Here is a 17,836-nt window from a genome sequence, read left to right as displayed (position 1 = left end):
AAGGTTAATAGATAAATGTTTAAAGGGAAGGTTAGTAGATAAAAGTTTAAAGGGAAGGTTAATAGATAAAGGTTTGAAGGGAAGGTTAGTAGATAAAAGTTTAAAGGGAAGGTTAATAGATAAAAGTTTAAAGGGAAGGTTAATAGATAAAGGTTTAAAGGGAAGGTTAATAGATAAAGGTTTAAAGGGAAGGTTAATAAGTAAAGGCTGGATAAAGGTTAATAGATAAAGGTTTAAATGGAAGGTTAATAGATAAAGGTTTAAAGGGAAGGTTAATAAGTAAAGGCTGGATAAAGGTTAATAGATAAAGGTTTAAATGGAAGGTTAATAGATAAAGGTTTAAAGGGAAGGTTAATAAGTAAAGGCTGGATAAAGGTTAGTAGATAAAGGTTTAAATGGAAGGTTAATAGATAAAGGTTTAAAGGGAAGGTTAATATATGCAGGTTTAAAGGGAAGGTTAATAGAAACAGGTTTAAAGGGAAGGAAAATAGATAAAGGTTTAAAGGGAAGGTTAATAGATAAAGATTTAAAGGGAAGGTTAATAAGTAAAGGCTGGATAAAGGTTAGGTTAATAGATAAAGGTTTAAAGGGAAGGTCCATATCAAGCAGACAGCTGTTGTGACTTACTGTCTCTTCAGCTGCTCCATAGACTTGTTCTCTTCCTCCAGTCTGGCTCTCACTGCCTTCACTATAGTAGCCTGGAACAATTCAGCCCCTCTGAAACAGACACATAGATAATCACATCAAAGATACATTACCATATCACAGATACATTACATTATCACAGAAACATTACATTATCACAGGTACATCATCACATCACAATGATATTACCATATCACAGGTACATTACCATATCACAGGTACATTACCATATCACATACATTACATTATCACAGATACATTACATTATCACAGGTACAGCATGACATCACAGGTACATTACCATATTACATGTACATTACCATATTACATGTACATTACCATATTACATGTACATTACCATATCACAGACACATTACCAAATCACAGATACATTACCATACCAGAGAAACATTACCATATTAGAGGTACATTGCCATATCACAGATACATGATCATCACAGTACGACAGTGGAGAGAGAACAGTTGCAAAGAGCTTGCTGGTGTAATGGAGGTCGATGGAACCATACTGGTGTGATGAGTAACCTGGTGTAACCTGGTGTGATGAGTGACCTGGTGTAACCTGGTGTGATGAGTGACCTGGCGTGATGAGTAACCTGGTGTGATGAGTAACCTGGTGTAATGAGTAACCTGATGTAATGAGTAACCTGGTGTAATGAGTAACCTGGTGTAACCTGGTGTAATGAGTAACCTGGTGTAACCTGGTGTAATGAGTAACCTGGTGTAACCTGGTGTGATGAGTGACCTGGCGTGATGAGTAACCTGGTGTAAACCTGGTGTAATGAGTAAACTGGTGTGATGAGTGACCTGGCGTGATGAGTAACCTGGTGTAATGAGTAACCTGGTGTAATGAGTAAACTGGTGTAATGAGTAACCTGGTGTAATGTGTAACCTGGTGTGATGAGTGACCTGGTGTGATGAGTAACCTGGTGTAATGTGTAACCTGGTGTAATGAATAACCTGGTGTAATGAGTAACCTGGTGTAACCTGGTGTAATGAGTAACCTGGTGTAATGAGTAACCTGGTGTGATGAGTAACCTGGTGTAATGAGTAACCTGGTGTAACCTGGTGTAACCTGAGTAACCTGGTGTAATGAGTAACCTGGTGTGATAAACCTGAGTAACCTGGTGTAATGAGTAACCTGGTGTAACCTGGTGTAATGAGTAACCTGGTGTAACCTGAGTAATGAGTAACCTGGTGTAATGAGTAACCTGGTGTAATGAGTAACCTGGTGTAACCTGAATGAGTAACCTGGTGTAATGAGTAACCTGGTGTAATGAGTAACCTGGTGTAATGAGTAACCTGGTGTAATGAGTAACCTGGTGTAATGAGTAACCTGGTAACCTGGTGTAATGAGTAACCTGGTAATGGTAATGAGTAACCTGGTGTAATGAGTAACCTGGTGTAACCCTGGTGTAATGAGTAACCTGGTGTAATGAGTAACCTGGTGTAACCTGGTGTAATGAGTAACCTGGTGTAATGAGTAACCTGGTGTAATGAGTAACCTGGTGTAAGGTGTAATGTGTAACCTGGTGTAACCGGGTGTAACCTGGTGTAATGAGTAACCTGGTGTAATGAGTAACCTGGTGTAACCTGGTGTAATGAGTAACCTGGTGTAATGAGTAACCTGGTGTAATGAGTAACCTGGTGTATGAGTAACCTGGTGTAACCTGGTGTAATGAGTAACCTGGTGTGATGAGTAACCTGGTGTAACCTGGTGTAATGAGTAACCTGGTGTAACCTGGTGTAATGAGTAACCTGGTGTAATGAGTAACCTGGTGTAATGAGTAACCTGGTGTAACCTGGTGTAATGAGTAACCTGGTGTAATGAGTAACCTGGTGTAATGAGTAACCTGGTGTAACCTGGTGTAATGAGTAACCTGGTGTAACCTGGTGTAATGAGTAACCTGGTGTAACCTGGTGTAATGAGTAACCTGGTGTAATGAGTAACCTGGTGTAATGAGTAACCTGGTGTAATGAGTAACCTGGTGTAATGAGTAACCTGGTGTAACCTGGTGTAACCTGGTGTAATGAGTAACCTGGTGTAATGAGTAACCTGGTGTAATGAGTAACATGGTGTAACCTGGTGTAATGAGTAACCTGGTGTAATGAGTAACCTGGTGTAACCTGGTGTAATGAGTAACCTGGTGTAACCTGAGTAACCTGAGTAACCTGGTGTAATGAGTAACCTGGTGTAATGAGTAACCTGGTGTAATGAGTAACCTGGTGTAACCTGGTGTAATGAGTAACCTGGTGTAATGAGTAACCTGGTGTAACCTGGTGTAATGAGTAACCTGGTGTAATGAGTAACCTGGTGTAATGAGTAACCTGGTGTAATGAGTAACCTGGTGTAATGAGTAACCTGGTGTAATGAGTAACCTGGTGTAATGAGTAACCTGGTGTAATCTAGTGTAATGAGTAACCTGGTGTAACCTGGTGTAATTAATAACCTGGTGTAATGAGTAACCTGGTGTAACCTGGTGTAATGAGTAACCTATTGTAATGAGTAACCTGGTGTAACCTGAATGAGTAACCTGGTGTAACCTGGTGTAATGAGTAACCTGGTGTAATGAGTAACCTGGTGTGATGAGTAACCTGGTGTAATGAGTAACCTGGTGTAACCTGGTGTAATGAGTAACCTGGTGTAATGGTGTAATGAGTAACCTGGTGTAACCTGGTGTAATGAGTAACCTGGTGTATGAGTAACCTGGTGTAACCTGGTGTGATGAGTAACCTGGTGTGAGTAACCTGGTGTAATGAGTAACCTGGTGTAATGAGTAACCTGGTGTAAACTGGTGTAATGAGTAACCTGGTGTAATGAGTAACCTGGTGTAATGAGTAACCTGGTGTAATGAGTAACCTGGTGTAATGAGTAACCTGGTGTAATGAGTAACCTGGTGTGATGAGTAACCTGGTGTAATGAGTAACCTGGTGTGTAATGAGTAACCTGGTGTAATGAGTAACCTGGTGTAACCTGGTGTAATGAGTAACCTGGTGTAATGAGTAATGAGTAACCTGGTGTAATGAGTAACCTGGTGTAATGAGTAACCTTGTGTAATGAGTAACCTGGTGTAATGAGTAACCTGGTGTAATGAGTAACCTGGTGTAATGAGTAACCTGGTGTAATGAGTAACCTGGTGTAATGAGTAACCTGGTGTAATGAGTAACCTGGTGTAATGAGTAACCTGGTGTAACCTGGTGTAATGAGTAACCTGGTGTAACCTGGTGTAATGAATAACCTGGTAGTAACCTGGTGTAACCTGGTGTGATGAGTAACCTGGTGTAACCTGGTGTAACCTGGTGTAATGAGTAACCTGGTGTAATGAGTAATTTGGTGTAACCTGGTGTAATGAATAACCTGGTGTGATGAGTAACCTGGTGTGATGAGTAACCTGGTGTAATGAGTAACCTGGTGTAATGAGTAACCTGGTGTAACCTGGTGTAATGAGTAACCTGGTGTAACCTGGTGTAATGAGTAACCTGGTGTAATGAGTAACCTGGTGTAACCTGGTGTAATGAGTAACCTGGTAACCTGGTGTAATGAGTAACCTGGTGTAATGAGTAACCTGGTGTAATGAGTAACCTGGTGTAATGAGTAACCTGTGTAATGAGTAACCTGGTGTAATGAGTAACCTGGTGTAATGAGTAACCTGGTGTAATGAGTAACCTGGTGTAATGAGTAACCTGGTGTAACCTGGTGTAATGAGTAACCTGGTGTAACCTGGTGTAATGAGTAACCTGGTGTAATGAGTAACCTGGTTTAACCTGGTATGATGAGTAACCTGGTGTAACATGGTGTGATGAGTAACCTGGTGTAATGAGTAACCTGGTTTAACCTGAGTAACCTGGAGTAACCTGGTGTAACCTGGTGTAATGAGTAACCTGGTGTAACCTGGTGTAATGAGTAACCTGGTGTAATGAGTAACCTGGTGTAATGAGTAACCTGGTGTAATGAGTAACCTGGTGTAACCTGGTGTAATGAGTAACCTGGTGTAACCTGGTGTAATGAGTAACCTGGTGTAACGAGTAACCTGGTGTAATGAGTAACCTGGTGTAACCTGGTGTAATGAGTAACCTGGTGTAACCTGGTGTAATGAGTAACCTGGTGTAATGAGTAACCTGGTGTAACCTGGTGTAATGAGTAACCTGGTGTAATGAGTAACCTGGTGTAATGAGTAACCTGGTGTAATGAGTAACCTGGTGTAATGAGTAACCTGGTGTAATGAGTAACCTGGTGTGATGAGTAACCTGGTGTAACCTGGTGTAATGAGTAACCTGGTGTAATGAGTAACCTGGTGTAACCTGGTGTAATGAGGAAACCTGGTGTAACCTGAGTAACTGTAACCTGGTGTAACCTGAGTAACCTGGTGTAATGAGTAACCTGGTGTAACCTGGTGTAATGAGTAACCTGGTGTAATGAGTAACCTGGTGTCATGAAACTGGTGTAATGAGTAACCTGGTGTAATGAGTAACCTGGTGTAACCTGGTGTAATGAGTAACCTGGTGTAATGTGTAACCTGGTGTAACCGGGTGTAACCTGGTGTAATGAGTAACCTGGTGTAATGAGTAACCTGGTGTAACCTGGTGTAATGAGTAACCTGGTGTAACCTGGTGTAATGAGTAACCTGGTGTAATGAGTAACCTGGTGTAATGAGTAACCTGGTGTAACCTGCTGTAATGAGTAACCTGGTGTAATGAGTAACCTGGTGTAATGAGTAACCTGGTGTGATGAGTAACCTGGTGCAATGAGTAACATGGTGTAACCTGGTGTAATGAGTAACCTAACCTGGTGTAATGAGTAACCTGGTGTAATGAGTAACCTGAGTAACCTGGTGTAACCTGGTGTAATGAGTAACCTGGTGTAATGAGTAACCTGGTGTGATGAGTAACCTGGTGTAATGAGTAACCTGGTGTAATGAGTAACCTGGTAACCTGAGTAACCTGGTGTAACCTGGTGTAATGAGTAACCTGGTGTAACCTGGTGTAATGAGTAACCTGGTGTAATGTAATGAGTAACCTGGTGTAATGAGTAACCTGGTGTAATGAGTAACCTGGTGTATGAGTAACCTGGTGTGATGAGTAACATGGTGTAACCTGGTGTATGAGTAACCTGGTGTGATGAGTAACATGGTGTAACCTGGTGTAATGAGTAACCTGGTGTAACCTGGTGTAATGAGGAAACCTGGTGTAATGAGTAACCTGGTGTAATGAGTAACCTGGTGTAACCTGGTGTAATGAGGAAACCTGGTGTAATGAGTAACCTGGTGTGATGAGTAACCTGATGTAACCTGGTGTAATGAGTAACCTGTGTAACCTGGTGTAATGAGTTACCTGGTGTAACCTGGTGTAATGAGTAACCTGGTGTAATGAGTAACCTGGTGTAACCTGGTGTAATGAGTAACCTGGTGTAACCTGGTGTAATGAGTAACCTGGTGTAACCTGGTGTAATGAGTAACCTGGTGTAATGAGTAACCTGGTGTAATGAGTAACCTGGTGTAACCTGGTGTAATGAGTAACCTGGTGTGATGAGTAACCTGGTGTAATGAGTAACCTGGTGTAACCTGGTGTAATGAGTAACCTGGTGTAACCTGGTGTAATGAGTAACCTGGTGTAACCTGGTGTAATCTGGTGTAACCTGGTGTAAGAGTAACCTGGTGTAATGAGTAACCTGGTGTAAACCTGGTGTAATGAGTAACCTGGTGTAATGAGTAACCTGGTGTAAACCTGGTGTAATGAGTAACCTGGTGTAATGTGTAACCTGGTGTAATGAGTAACATGGTGTGATGAGTAACCTGGTGTAATCTAGTGTAATGAGTAACCTGGTGTAACCTGGTGTAATGAGTAACCTGGTGTAATGAGTAACCTGGTGTAATCTAGTGTAATGAGTAACCTGGTGTAACCTGGTGTAATTAATAACCTGGTGTAATGAGTAACCTGGTGTAACCTGGTGTAATGAGTAACCTATTGTAATGAGTAACCTGGTGTAACCTGGTGTAATGAGTAACCTGGTGTAACCTGGTGTAATAAGTAACCTGGTGTAATGAGTAACCTGGTGTGATGAGTAACCTGGTGTAATGAGTAACCTGGTGTAACCTGGTGTAATGAGTAAACTGGTGTAACCTGGTGTAATGAGTAACCTGGTGTAACCTGTTGTAATACGTAACCTGGTGTGATGAGTAACCTGGTGTAACCTGGTGTGATGAGTAACCTGGTGTAAACTGGTGTAATGAGTAACCTGGTGTAATGAGTAACCTGGTGTAACCTGGTGTAATGAGTAACCCGGTGTAATGAGTAACCTGGTGTAATGAGTAACCTGGTGTAATGAGTAACCTGGTGTAATAAGTAACCTGGCGTAATGAGTAACCTGGTGTGATGAGTAACCTGGTGTAATGAGTAACCTTGTGTAATGAGTAACCTGGTGTAATGAGTAACCTGGTGTAACCTGGTGTAATGAGTAACCTGGTGTAACCTGGTGTAATGAGTAACCTGGTGTAACCTGGTGTAATGAGTAACCTGGTGTAAACCTGTGTAATGAGTAACCTGGTGTAATGAGTAACCTGGTGTAATGAGTAACCTGGTGTAATGAGTAACCTGGTGTAATGAGTAACCTGGTGTAACCTGGTGTAATGAGTAACCTGGTGTAATGAGTAACCTGGTGTAACCTAGTGTAATGAGTAACCTGGTGTAACCTGGTGTAATGAATAACCTGGTGTAATGAGTAACCTGGTGTAACCTGGTGTAATGAGTAACCTGGTGTAATGAGTAACCTGGTGTGATGAGTAACCTGGTGTAATGAGTAACCTGGTGTAATGAGTAACCTGGTGTAACCTGGTGTAATGAGTAACCTGGTGTAACCTGGTGTAATGAGTAACCTGGTGTAACCTGGTGTAATGAGTAACCTGGTGTAACCTGGTGTAATGAGTAACCTGGTGTAATGAGTAACCTGGTGTAATGAGTAACCTGGTGTAACCTGGTGTATGAGTAACCTGTGTAACCTGGTGTAATGAGTAACCTGGTGTAATGAGTAACCTGGTGTAATGAGTAACCTGGTGTAACCTGGTGTAATGAGTAACCTGGTGTAACCTGGTGTAATGAGTAACCTGGTGTAATGAGTAACCTGGTGTAACCTGGTGTAATGAGTAACATGGTGTAACCTGGTGTAATGAGTAACCTGGTGTAATGAGTAACCTGGTGTAATGAGTAACCTGGTGTAACCTGGTGTAATGAGTAACCTGGTGTAACCTGGTGTAATGAGTAACCTGGTGTAATGAGTAACCTGGTGTAATGAGTAACCTGGTGTAACCTGGTGTAATGAGTAACCTGGTAACCTGTGTAATGAGTAACCTGGTGTAATGAGTAACCTGGTGTAACCTGGTGTAATGAGTAACCTGGTGTAATGAGTAACCTGGTGTAATGAGTAACCTGGTGTAATGAGTAACCTGGTGTAATGAGTAACCTGGTGTAATGAGTAACCTGGTGTAATGAGTAACCTGGTGTAATGAGTAACCTGGTGTAATGAGTAACCTGGTGTAACCTGGTGTAATGAGTTACCTGGTGTAACCTGGTGTAATGAGTAACCTGGTGTAATGAGTGACCTGGTGAAATGAGTATCCTGGTGTAACCTGTTGTAATGAGTAACCTGGTGTGATGAGTAACCTGGTGTAATGAGTAACCTGGTGTGATGAGTAACCTGGTGTTATGAGTAACCTGGTGTAACGTGGTGTAATGAGTTACCTGGTGTAACCTGGTGTTATGAGTAACATGGTGTAACCTGGTGTAATGAGTAACCTGGTGTTATGAGTAACCTGGTGTAATGAGTAACCTGGTGTAACCTGGTGTAATGAGTAACCTGGGGTAACCTGGTGTAATGAGTAACCTGGTGTGATGAGTAACCTGGTGTTATGAGTAACCTGGTGTAACGTGGTGTAATGAGTTACCTGGTGTAACCTGGTGTAATGAGTAACCTATTGTAATGAGTAACCTGGTGTAACCTGGTGTAATGAGTAACCTGGTGTAACCTGGTGTAATAAGTAACCTGGTGTAATGAGTAACCTGGTGTGATGAGTAACCTGGTGTAATGAGTAACCTTGTGTAATGAGTAACCTGGTGTAATGAGTAACCTGGTGTAACCTGGTGTAATGAGTAACCTGGTGTAACCTGGTGTAATCTGGTGTAACCTGGTGTAAAGAGTAACCTGGTGTAATGAGTAACCTGGTGTAAACCTAGTGTAATGAGTAACCTGGTGTAATGTGTAACCTGGTGTCATGAGTAACATGGTGTGATGAGTAACCTGGTGTAATGAGTAACATGGTGTAACCTGGTGTAATGAGTAACCTGGTGTAATGAGTAACCTGGTGTAACCTAGTGTAATGAGTAACCTGGTGTAACCTGGTGTAATGAATAACCTGGTGTAACCTGGTGTAATGAGTAACCTGGTGTAATGAGTAACCTGGTGTAATGAGTAACCTGGTGTAATGAGTAACCTGGTGTAACCTGGTGTAATGAGTAACCTGGTGTAATGAGTAACCTGGTGTAACCTGAGTAACCTGGTGTAATGAGTAACCTGGTGTAATGAGTAACCTGGTGTAAACCTGGTGTAATGAGTAACCTGGTGTAACCTGGTGTAATGAGTAACCTGGGGTAACCTGGTGTAATGAGTAACCTGGTGTAATGAGTAACCTGGTGTAACCTGGTGTAATGAGTAACCTGGGGTAACCTGGTGTAATGAGGAAACCTGGTGTAATGAGTAACCTGGTGTAACCTGGTGTAATGAGTAACCTCGTGTCATGAGTAACCTGGTGTTATGAGTAACCTTGTGTAATGAGTAACCTGGTGTAATGAGTAACCTGGTGTAACCTGGTGTAATGAGTAACCTGGTGTAACCTGGTGTAATGAGTAACATGGTGTAACCTGGTGTAATGAGTAACCTGGTGTAATGAGTAACGTGGTGTAATGAGTAACCTGGTGTAACCTGGTGTAATGAGTAACATGGTGTAACCTGGTGTAATGAGTAACCTGGTGTTATGAGTAACCTGGTGTAATGAGTAACCTGGTGTAACCTGGTGTAATGAGTAACCTGGGGTAACCTGGTGTAATGAGGAAACCTGGTGTAATGAGTAACCTGGTGTAACCTGGTGTAATGAGTAACCTCGTGTCATGAGTAACCTGGTGTTATGAGTAACCTTGTGTAATGAGTAACCTGGTGTAATGAGTAACCTGGTGTGATGAGTAACCTGGTGTAATGAGTAACCTGGTGTATGAGTAACCTGGTGTGATGAGTAACATGGTGTAACCTGGTGTAATGAGTAACCTGGTGTGATGAGTAACCTGGTGTAACCTGGTGTAATGAGTAACCTGGTGTAGCCTGGTGTAATGAGGAAACCTGGTGTAATGAGTAACCTGGTGTAATGAGTAACCTGGTGTAACCTGGTGTAATGAGGAAACCTGGTGTAATGAGTAACCTGGTGTGATGAGTAACCTGATGTAACCTGGTGTAATGAGTAACCTGGTGTAACCTGGTGTAATGAGTAACCTGGTGTAACCTGGTGTAATGAGTAACCTGGTGTAACCTGGTGTAATGAGTAACCTGGTGTAATGAGTAACCTGGTGTAATGAGTAACCTGGTGTAATGAGTAACCTGGTGTAATGAGTAACCTGGTGTAACCTGGTGTAATGAGTAACCTGGTGTAACCTGGTGTAACGAGTAACCTGGTGTAACCTGTTGTAATGAGTAACCTGGTGTAATGAGTTACCTGGTGTAACCTGGTGTAATGAGTAACCTGGTGTAATGAGTGACCTGGTGAAATGAGTATCCTGGTGTAACCTGTTGTAATGAGTAACCTGGTGTGATGAGTAACCTGGTGTGATGAGTAACCTGGTGTTATGAGTAACCTGGTGTAACGTGGTGTAATGAGTTACCTGGTGTAACCTGGTGTTATGAGTAACCCTGGTGTAATGAGTAACCTGGTGTATGAGTAACCTGGTGTAATGAGTAACCTGGTGTAATGAGTAACCTGGTGTAATGAGTAACCTGGTGTAATGAGTAAACCTGGTGTAATGAGTAACCTGGTGTAACCTGGTGTAATGAGTAACCTGGTGTAACCTGGTGTAATGAGTAACCTGGTGTAATGAGTAACCTGGTGTAACCTGTGTAATGGTGTAACCTGGTGTAATGAGTAACCTGGTGTAATGAGTAACCTGGTGTAATGAGTAACCTGGTGTAATGAGTAACCTGGTAATGAGTAACCTGGTGTAATGAGTAACCTGGTGTAACCTGGTGTAATGAGTAACCTGGTGTAACCTGGTGTAACCTGGTGTAACCTGGTGTAAAGTAACCTGGTGTAATGAGTAACCTGGTGTAAACCTGTAACCTGTAATGAGTAACCTGGTGTAATGAGTAACCTGGTGTAATGAGTAACCTGGTGTGATGAGTAACCTGGTGTAATGAGTAACCTGGTGTAACCTGGTGTAATGAGTAACCTGGTGTAATGAGTAACCTGGTGTAACCTGGTGTAATGAGTAACCTGGTGTAACCTGGTGTAATGAATAACCTGGTGTAATGAGTAACCTGGTGTAACCTGGTGTAATGAGTAACCTGGTGTAATGAGTAACCTGGTGTAATGAGTAACCTGGTGTAATGAGTAACCTGGTGTAATGAGTAACCTGGTGTAACCTGGTGTAATGAGTAACCTGGTGTAACCTGGTGTAATGAGTAACCTGGTGTAACCTGGTGTAATAACATGGTGTAACCTGGTGTAATGAGTAACCTGGTGTAATGAGTAACCTGGTGTAATGAGTAACCTGGTGTAACCTGGTGTAATGAGTAACATGGTGTAACCTGGTGTAATGAGTAACCTGGTGTAATGAGTAACCTGGTGTGATGAGTAACCTGGTGTAACCTGGTGTAACCTGGTGTAATGAGTAACCTGGTGTAATGAGTAATTTGGTGTAACCTGGTGTAATGAGTAACCTGGTGTAATGAGTAACCTGGTGTAATGAGTAACCTGGTGTAATGAGTAACCTGGTGTAATGAGTAACCTGGTGTAACCTGGTGTAATGAGTAACCTGGTGTAACCTGGTGTAATGAGTAACCTGGTGTAACCTGGTGTAATGAGTAACCTGGTGTAACCTGGTGTAATGAGTAACCTGGTGTAATGAGTAACCTGGTGTAACCTGGTGTAATGAGTAACCTGGTGTAATGAGTAACCTGGTGTATGAGTAACCTGGTGTGATGAGTAACATGGTGTAACCTGGTGTATGAGTAACCTGGTGTGATGAGTAACATGGTGTAACCTGGTGTAATGAGTAACCTGGTGTAACCTGGTGTAATGAGGAAACCTGGTGTAATGAGTAACCTGGTGTAATGAGTAACCTGGTGTAACCTGGTGTAATGAGTAACCTGGTGTAATGAGTAACCTGGTGTGATGAGTAACCTGATGTAACCTGGTGTAATGAGTAACCTGGTGTAACCTGGTGTAATGAGTAAACCTGGTGTAATGAGTAACCTGGTGTAATGAGTGACCTGGTGAAATGAGTATCCTGGTGTAACCTGTTGTAATGAGTAACCTGGTGTGATGAGTAACCTGGTGTAATGAGTAACCTGGTGTGATGAGTAACCTGGTGTAATGAGTAACCTGGTGTAACGTGGTGTAATGAGTTACCTGGTGTAACCTGGTGTAATGAGTAACCTGGTGTAATGAGTAACCTGGTGTAACCTGGTGTAATGAGTAACCTGGTGTAACCTGGTGTAATAAGTAACCTGGTGTAATGAGTAACCTGGTGTGATGAGTAACCTGGTGTAATGAGTAACCTTGTGTAATGAGTAACCTGGTGTAATGAGTAACCTGGTGTAACCTGGTGTAATGAGTAACCTGGTGTAACCTGGTGTAATGAGTAACCTGGTGTAATGAGTAACCTGGTGTAACCTGGTGTAATGAGTAACCTGGTGTAATGAGTAACCTGGTGTAATGAGTAACCTGGTGTAATGAGTAACCTGGTGGTGTAACCTGGTGTAATGAGTAACCTGGTGTGATGAGTAACCCTGGTGTAATGAGTAACCTGGTGTAACCTGGTGTAATGAGGAACCTGGTGTAATGAGTAACCTGGTGTTATGAGTAACCTGGTGTAACCTGGTGTAATGTGTAACCTGGTGTAATGAGTAACCTGGTGTGATGAGTAACCTGATGTAACCTGGTGTAATGAGTAACCTGGTGTAACCTGGTGTAATGAGTAACCTGGTGTAACCTGGTGTAATGTGTAACCTGGTGTAATGAGTAACCTGGTGTAATGAGTAACCTGGTGTAACCTGGTGTAATGAGTAACCTGGTGTAATGAGTAACCTGGTGTAAACCTGGTGTAATGAGTAACCTGGTGTAATGTGTAACCTGGTGTAATGAGTAACATGGTGTGATGAGTAACCTGGTGTAATGTGTAATGTAACCTGGTGTAACCTGGTGTAATGAGTAACCTGGTGTAATGAGTAACCTGGTGTAAACCTGGTGTAATGAGTAACCTGGTGTAACCTGGTGTAATTAATAACCTGGTGTAATGAGTAACCTGGTGTAACCTGGTGTAATGAGTAACCTATTGTAATGAGTAACCTGGTGTAACCTGGTGTAATGAGTAACCTGGTGTAACCTGGTGTAATAAGTAACCTGGTGTAATGAGTAACCTGGTGTGATGAGTAACCTGGTGTAATGAGTAACCTGGTGTAACCTGGTGTAATGAGTAAACTGGTGTAACCTGGTGTAATGAGTAACCTGGTGTAACCTGTTGTAATACGTAACCTGGTGTGATGAGTAACCTGGTGTAACCTGGTGTGATGAGTAACCTGGTGTAAACTGGTGTAATGAGTAACCTGGTGTAATGAGTAACCTGGTGTAACCTGGTGTAATGAGTAACCCGGTGTAATGAGTAACCTGGTGTAATGAGTAACCTGGTGTAATGAGTAACCTGGTGTGATGAGTAACCTGGTGTAATGAGTAACATTGTGTAAAGAGTAACCTGGTGTAATGTGTAAGCTGGTGTAATGAGTAACCTGGTGTGATGAGTATCCTGGTGTGATGAGTAACCTGGTGTAACCTGGTGTAATGAGTAACCTGGTGTAACCTGGTGTAATGAGTAACCTGGTGTAATGAGTAACCTGGTGTAACCTGGTGTAATGAGTAACCTGGTGTAACCTGGTGTAATGAGTAACCTGGTGTAACCTGGTGTAATGAGTAACCTGGTGTAATGAGTAACCTGGTGTTATGAGTAACCTGGTGTAATGAGTAACCTGGTGTAATGAGTAACCTGGTGTAACCTGGTGTAATGAGTAACCTGGTGTAACCTGGTGTAATGAGTAACCTGGTGTAACCTGTTGTAATGAGTAACCTGGTGTAATGAGTAACCTGGTGTAACCTGGTGTAATGAGTAACCTGGTGTAATGAGTAACCTGGTGTATGAGTAACCTGGTGTGATGAGTAACATGGTGTAACCTGGTGTAAGTAACCTGTGTGATGAGTAACCTGGTGTAACCTGGTGTAATGAGTAACCTGGTGTGATGAGTAACCTGGTGTAACCTGGTGTAATGAGTAACCTGGTGTAATGAGTAACCTGGTGTAACCTGGTGTAATGAGGAAACCTGGTGTAATGAGTAACCTGGTGTAATGAGTAACCTGATGTAACCTGGTGTAATGAGTAACCTGGTGTAACCTGGTGTAATGAGTAACCTGGTGTAATGAGTGACCTGGTGTGAGTAACATGATTTACCTGTGTAACCTGGTGTAATGAGTAACCTGGTGTAGTAACCTGGTGTAAACCTGGTGTAACCTGGTGTAATGAGTAACCTGGTGTAATGAGTAACCTTGGTAAATGAGTAACCTGGTGTAATGTGTAAGTGGTGTAATGAGTAACCTGGTGTGATGAGTAACCTGGTGTAATGAGTAACCTGGTGTAACCTGGTGTAATGTAACCTGGTGAGTAACCTGTAACCTGGTGTAATGAGTAACCTGGTGTAACCTGGTGTAATGAGTAACCTGGTGTAATGAGTAACCTGGTGTATGAGTAACCTGGTGTAATGAGTAACCTGGTGTAATGAGTAACCTGGTGTAACCTGGTAATGAGTAACCTGGTGTAACCTGGTGTAATGAGTAACCTGGTGTAACCTGGTGTAATGAGTAACCTGGTGTAACCTGGTGTAATGAGTAACCTGGTGTAATGAGTAACCTGGTGTAAGTAACCTGGTGTATGAGTAACCCTGGTGTATGAGTAACCTGGTGTGATGAGTAATGAGTAACCTGGTGTAATGAGTAACCTGGTGTGATGAGTAACCTGGTGTAACCTGGTGTAATGAGTAACCTGGTGTAATGAGTAACCTGGTGTAATGAGTAACCTGGTGTAACCTGGTGTAATGAGTAACCTGGTGTAATGAGTAACCTGATGTAACCTGGTGTAATGAGTAACCTGGTGTAACCTGGTAATGAGTAACCTGGTGTAATGAGTAACCTGGTGTAATGAGTAACCTGGTGTACCTTACATTTAACCTGGTGTAACCTGGTGTAATGAGTAACCTGGTGTAATGAGTAACCTGGTGTAATGAGTAACCTGGTGTAATGAGTAACCTGGTGTAATGAGTAACCTGGTGTAACTATGAGTAACCTGGTGTAATGAGTAACCTGGTGTAACCTGGTGTAATGAGTAACCTGGTGTAATGAGTAACCTGGTGTAACCTAGTGTAATGAGTAACCTGGTATAACCTGGTGTAATGAATAACCTGGTGTAATGAGTAACCTGGTTAACCTGGTGTAATGAGTAACCTGGTGTAATGAGTAACCTGGTGTAATGAGTAACCTGGTGTAACCTGGTGTAATGAGTAACCTGGTGTAATGAGTAACCTGGTGTAATGAGTAACCTGGTGTAATGAGTAACCTGGTGTAACCTGGTGTAATGAGTAACCTGGTGTAACCTGGTGTAATGAGTAACCTGGTGTAATGAGTAACCTGGTGGAACCTGGTGTAATGAGTAACCTGGTGTGAGAGTAACCTGGTGTAATGAGTAACCTGGTGTGATGTGTAACCTGGTGTAATGAGTAACCTGGTGTAATGAGTAACCTGGTGTAATGAGTAACCTGGTGTAATGAGTAACCTGGTGTAACCTAGTGTAATGAGTAACCTGGTGTAATGAGTAACCTGTGTAAATGAGTAACCTGGTGTAATGAGTAACCTGTAACCTGGTGTAATGAATAACCTGGTGTAATGAGTAACCTGGTGTAATGAGTAACCTGGTATAAGGTGTAACCTGGTGTAACCGGGTGTAACCTGGTGTAATGAGTAACCTGGTGTAATGAGTAACCTGGTGTAACCTGGTGTAATGAGTAACCTGGTGTAATGAGTAACCTGGTGTAATGAGTAACCTGGTGTAACCTGGTGTAATGAGTAACCTGGTGTAACCTGGTGTAATGAGTAACCTGGTGTAATGAGTAACCTGGTGTAATGGGTAACATGTGTAATGAGTAACCTGGTGTAACCTGGTGTAATGAGTAACCTGGTGTAAGTAACCTGGTGTAATGAGTAACCTGGTGTAATGAGTAACCTGGTGTAATGAGTAACCTGGTGTAATGAGTAACCTGGTGTAATGAGTAACCTGGTGTAATGAGTAACCTGGTGTGATGAGTAACCTGGTGTGATGAGTAACCTGGTGTAACCTGGTGTAATGAGTAACCTGGTGTAACCTGGTGTAATGAGTAACCTGGTGTAACCTGGTGTAATGAGTAACCTGGTGTAATGAGTAACCTGGTGTATGAGTAACCTGGTGTAATGAGTAACCTGGTGTCATGAGTAACCTGGTGTAACCTGGTGTAATGAGTAACCTGAGTAACCTGGTGTAATGAGTAACCTGGTGTAACCTGGTGTAATGAGTAACCTGGTGTAATGAGTAACCTGGTGTAACCTGGTGTAAACCTGGTGTAACCTGAGAGTAACCTGGTGTAATGAGTAACCTGGTGTAATGAGTAACCTGGTGTATGAGTAACATGGTGTAACCTGGTGTATGAGTAAGCTGGTGTGATGAGTAACATGGTGTAACCTGGTGTAATGAGTAACCTGGTGTGATGAGTAACCTGGTGTAACCTGGTGTAATGAGTAACCTGGTGTAATGAGTAACCTGGTGTAACCTGGTGTAACCTGGTGTAATGAGTAACCTGGTGTAATGAGTAACCTGGTGTAATGAGTAACCTGATGTAACCTGGTGTAATGAGTAACCTGGTGTAACCTGGTGTAATGAGTAACCTGGTGTAATGAGTGACCTGGTGAAATGGGTAACCTGGTGTAACCTGGTGTAACCTGAATGTAAACCTGGTGTGATGAGTAACCTGGTGTAATGAGTAACCTGGTGTAATGAGTAACCTGGTGTAATGAGTAACCTGGTGTAACCTGGTGTAATGAGTAACCTGGTGTAATAACCTGGTGTAATGAGTAACCTGGTGTAATGAGTAATGAGTAACCTGGTGTAATGAGTAACCTGGTGTAACCTAGTGTAATGAGTAACCTGGTATAACCTGGTGTAATGAATAACCTGGTGTAATGAGTAACCTGGTGTAACCTGGTGTAATGAGTAACCTATTGTAATGAGTAACCTGGTGTAACCTGGTGTAATGAGTAACCTGGTGTAACCTGGTGTAATAAGTAACCTGGTGTAATGAGTAACCTGGTGTGAGTAACCTGGTGTAATGAGTAACCTGGTGTAACCTGGTGTAATGAGTAACCTGGTGTAACCTGGTGTAATGAGTAACCTGGTGTAATGAGTAACCTGGTGAGTAACCTGGTGTGATGAGTAACCTGGTGTAACCTGAATGAGTAACCTGGTGTGAATGAGTAACCTGGTGTAATGAGTAACCTGGTGTAACCTGGTGTAATGAGTAACCTGGTGTAATGAGTAACCTGGTGTAATGAGTAACCTGGTGTAATGAGTAACCTGGTGTAATGAGTAACCTGGTGTAATGAGTAACCTGGTGTAATGAGTAACCTGGTGTAATGAGTAACCTGGTGTAATGAGTAACCTGGTGTAATGAGTAACCTGGTGTAATGAGTAACCTGGTGTAATGAGTAACCTGGTGTAATGAGTAACCTGGTGTAACCTGGTGTAATGAGTAACCTGGTGTAATGAGTAACCTGGTGTAACCTGGTGTAATGAGTAA

At 42.3% G+C, this 17,836-nt stretch overlaps 1 protein-coding gene across 1 annotated transcript in view; it reads right to left on the bottom strand.

Annotated features, from left to right (window-relative positions):
- The window catches only part of LOC135518608 (piezo-type mechanosensitive ion channel component 2-like), a 328,980-nt gene that overhangs the window by 56,524 nt on the left and 254,620 nt on the right, over positions 1 to 17,836 (bottom strand). Inside the window, 1 exon segment of the mRNA XM_064943769.1 lies at positions 628 to 717. Within this exon segment, the coding sequence (XP_064799841.1) occupies positions 628 to 717 (90 nt within the window).

Source organism: Oncorhynchus masou, chromosome 3, assembly GCF_036934945.1.
Source record: "Oncorhynchus masou masou isolate Uvic2021 chromosome 3, UVic_Omas_1.1, whole genome shotgun sequence".
Taxonomy (NCBI): Eukaryota; Metazoa; Chordata; class Actinopteri; order Salmoniformes; family Salmonidae; genus Oncorhynchus; species Oncorhynchus masou.
This window is presented reverse-complemented; position numbering and strand designations above follow the sequence as displayed.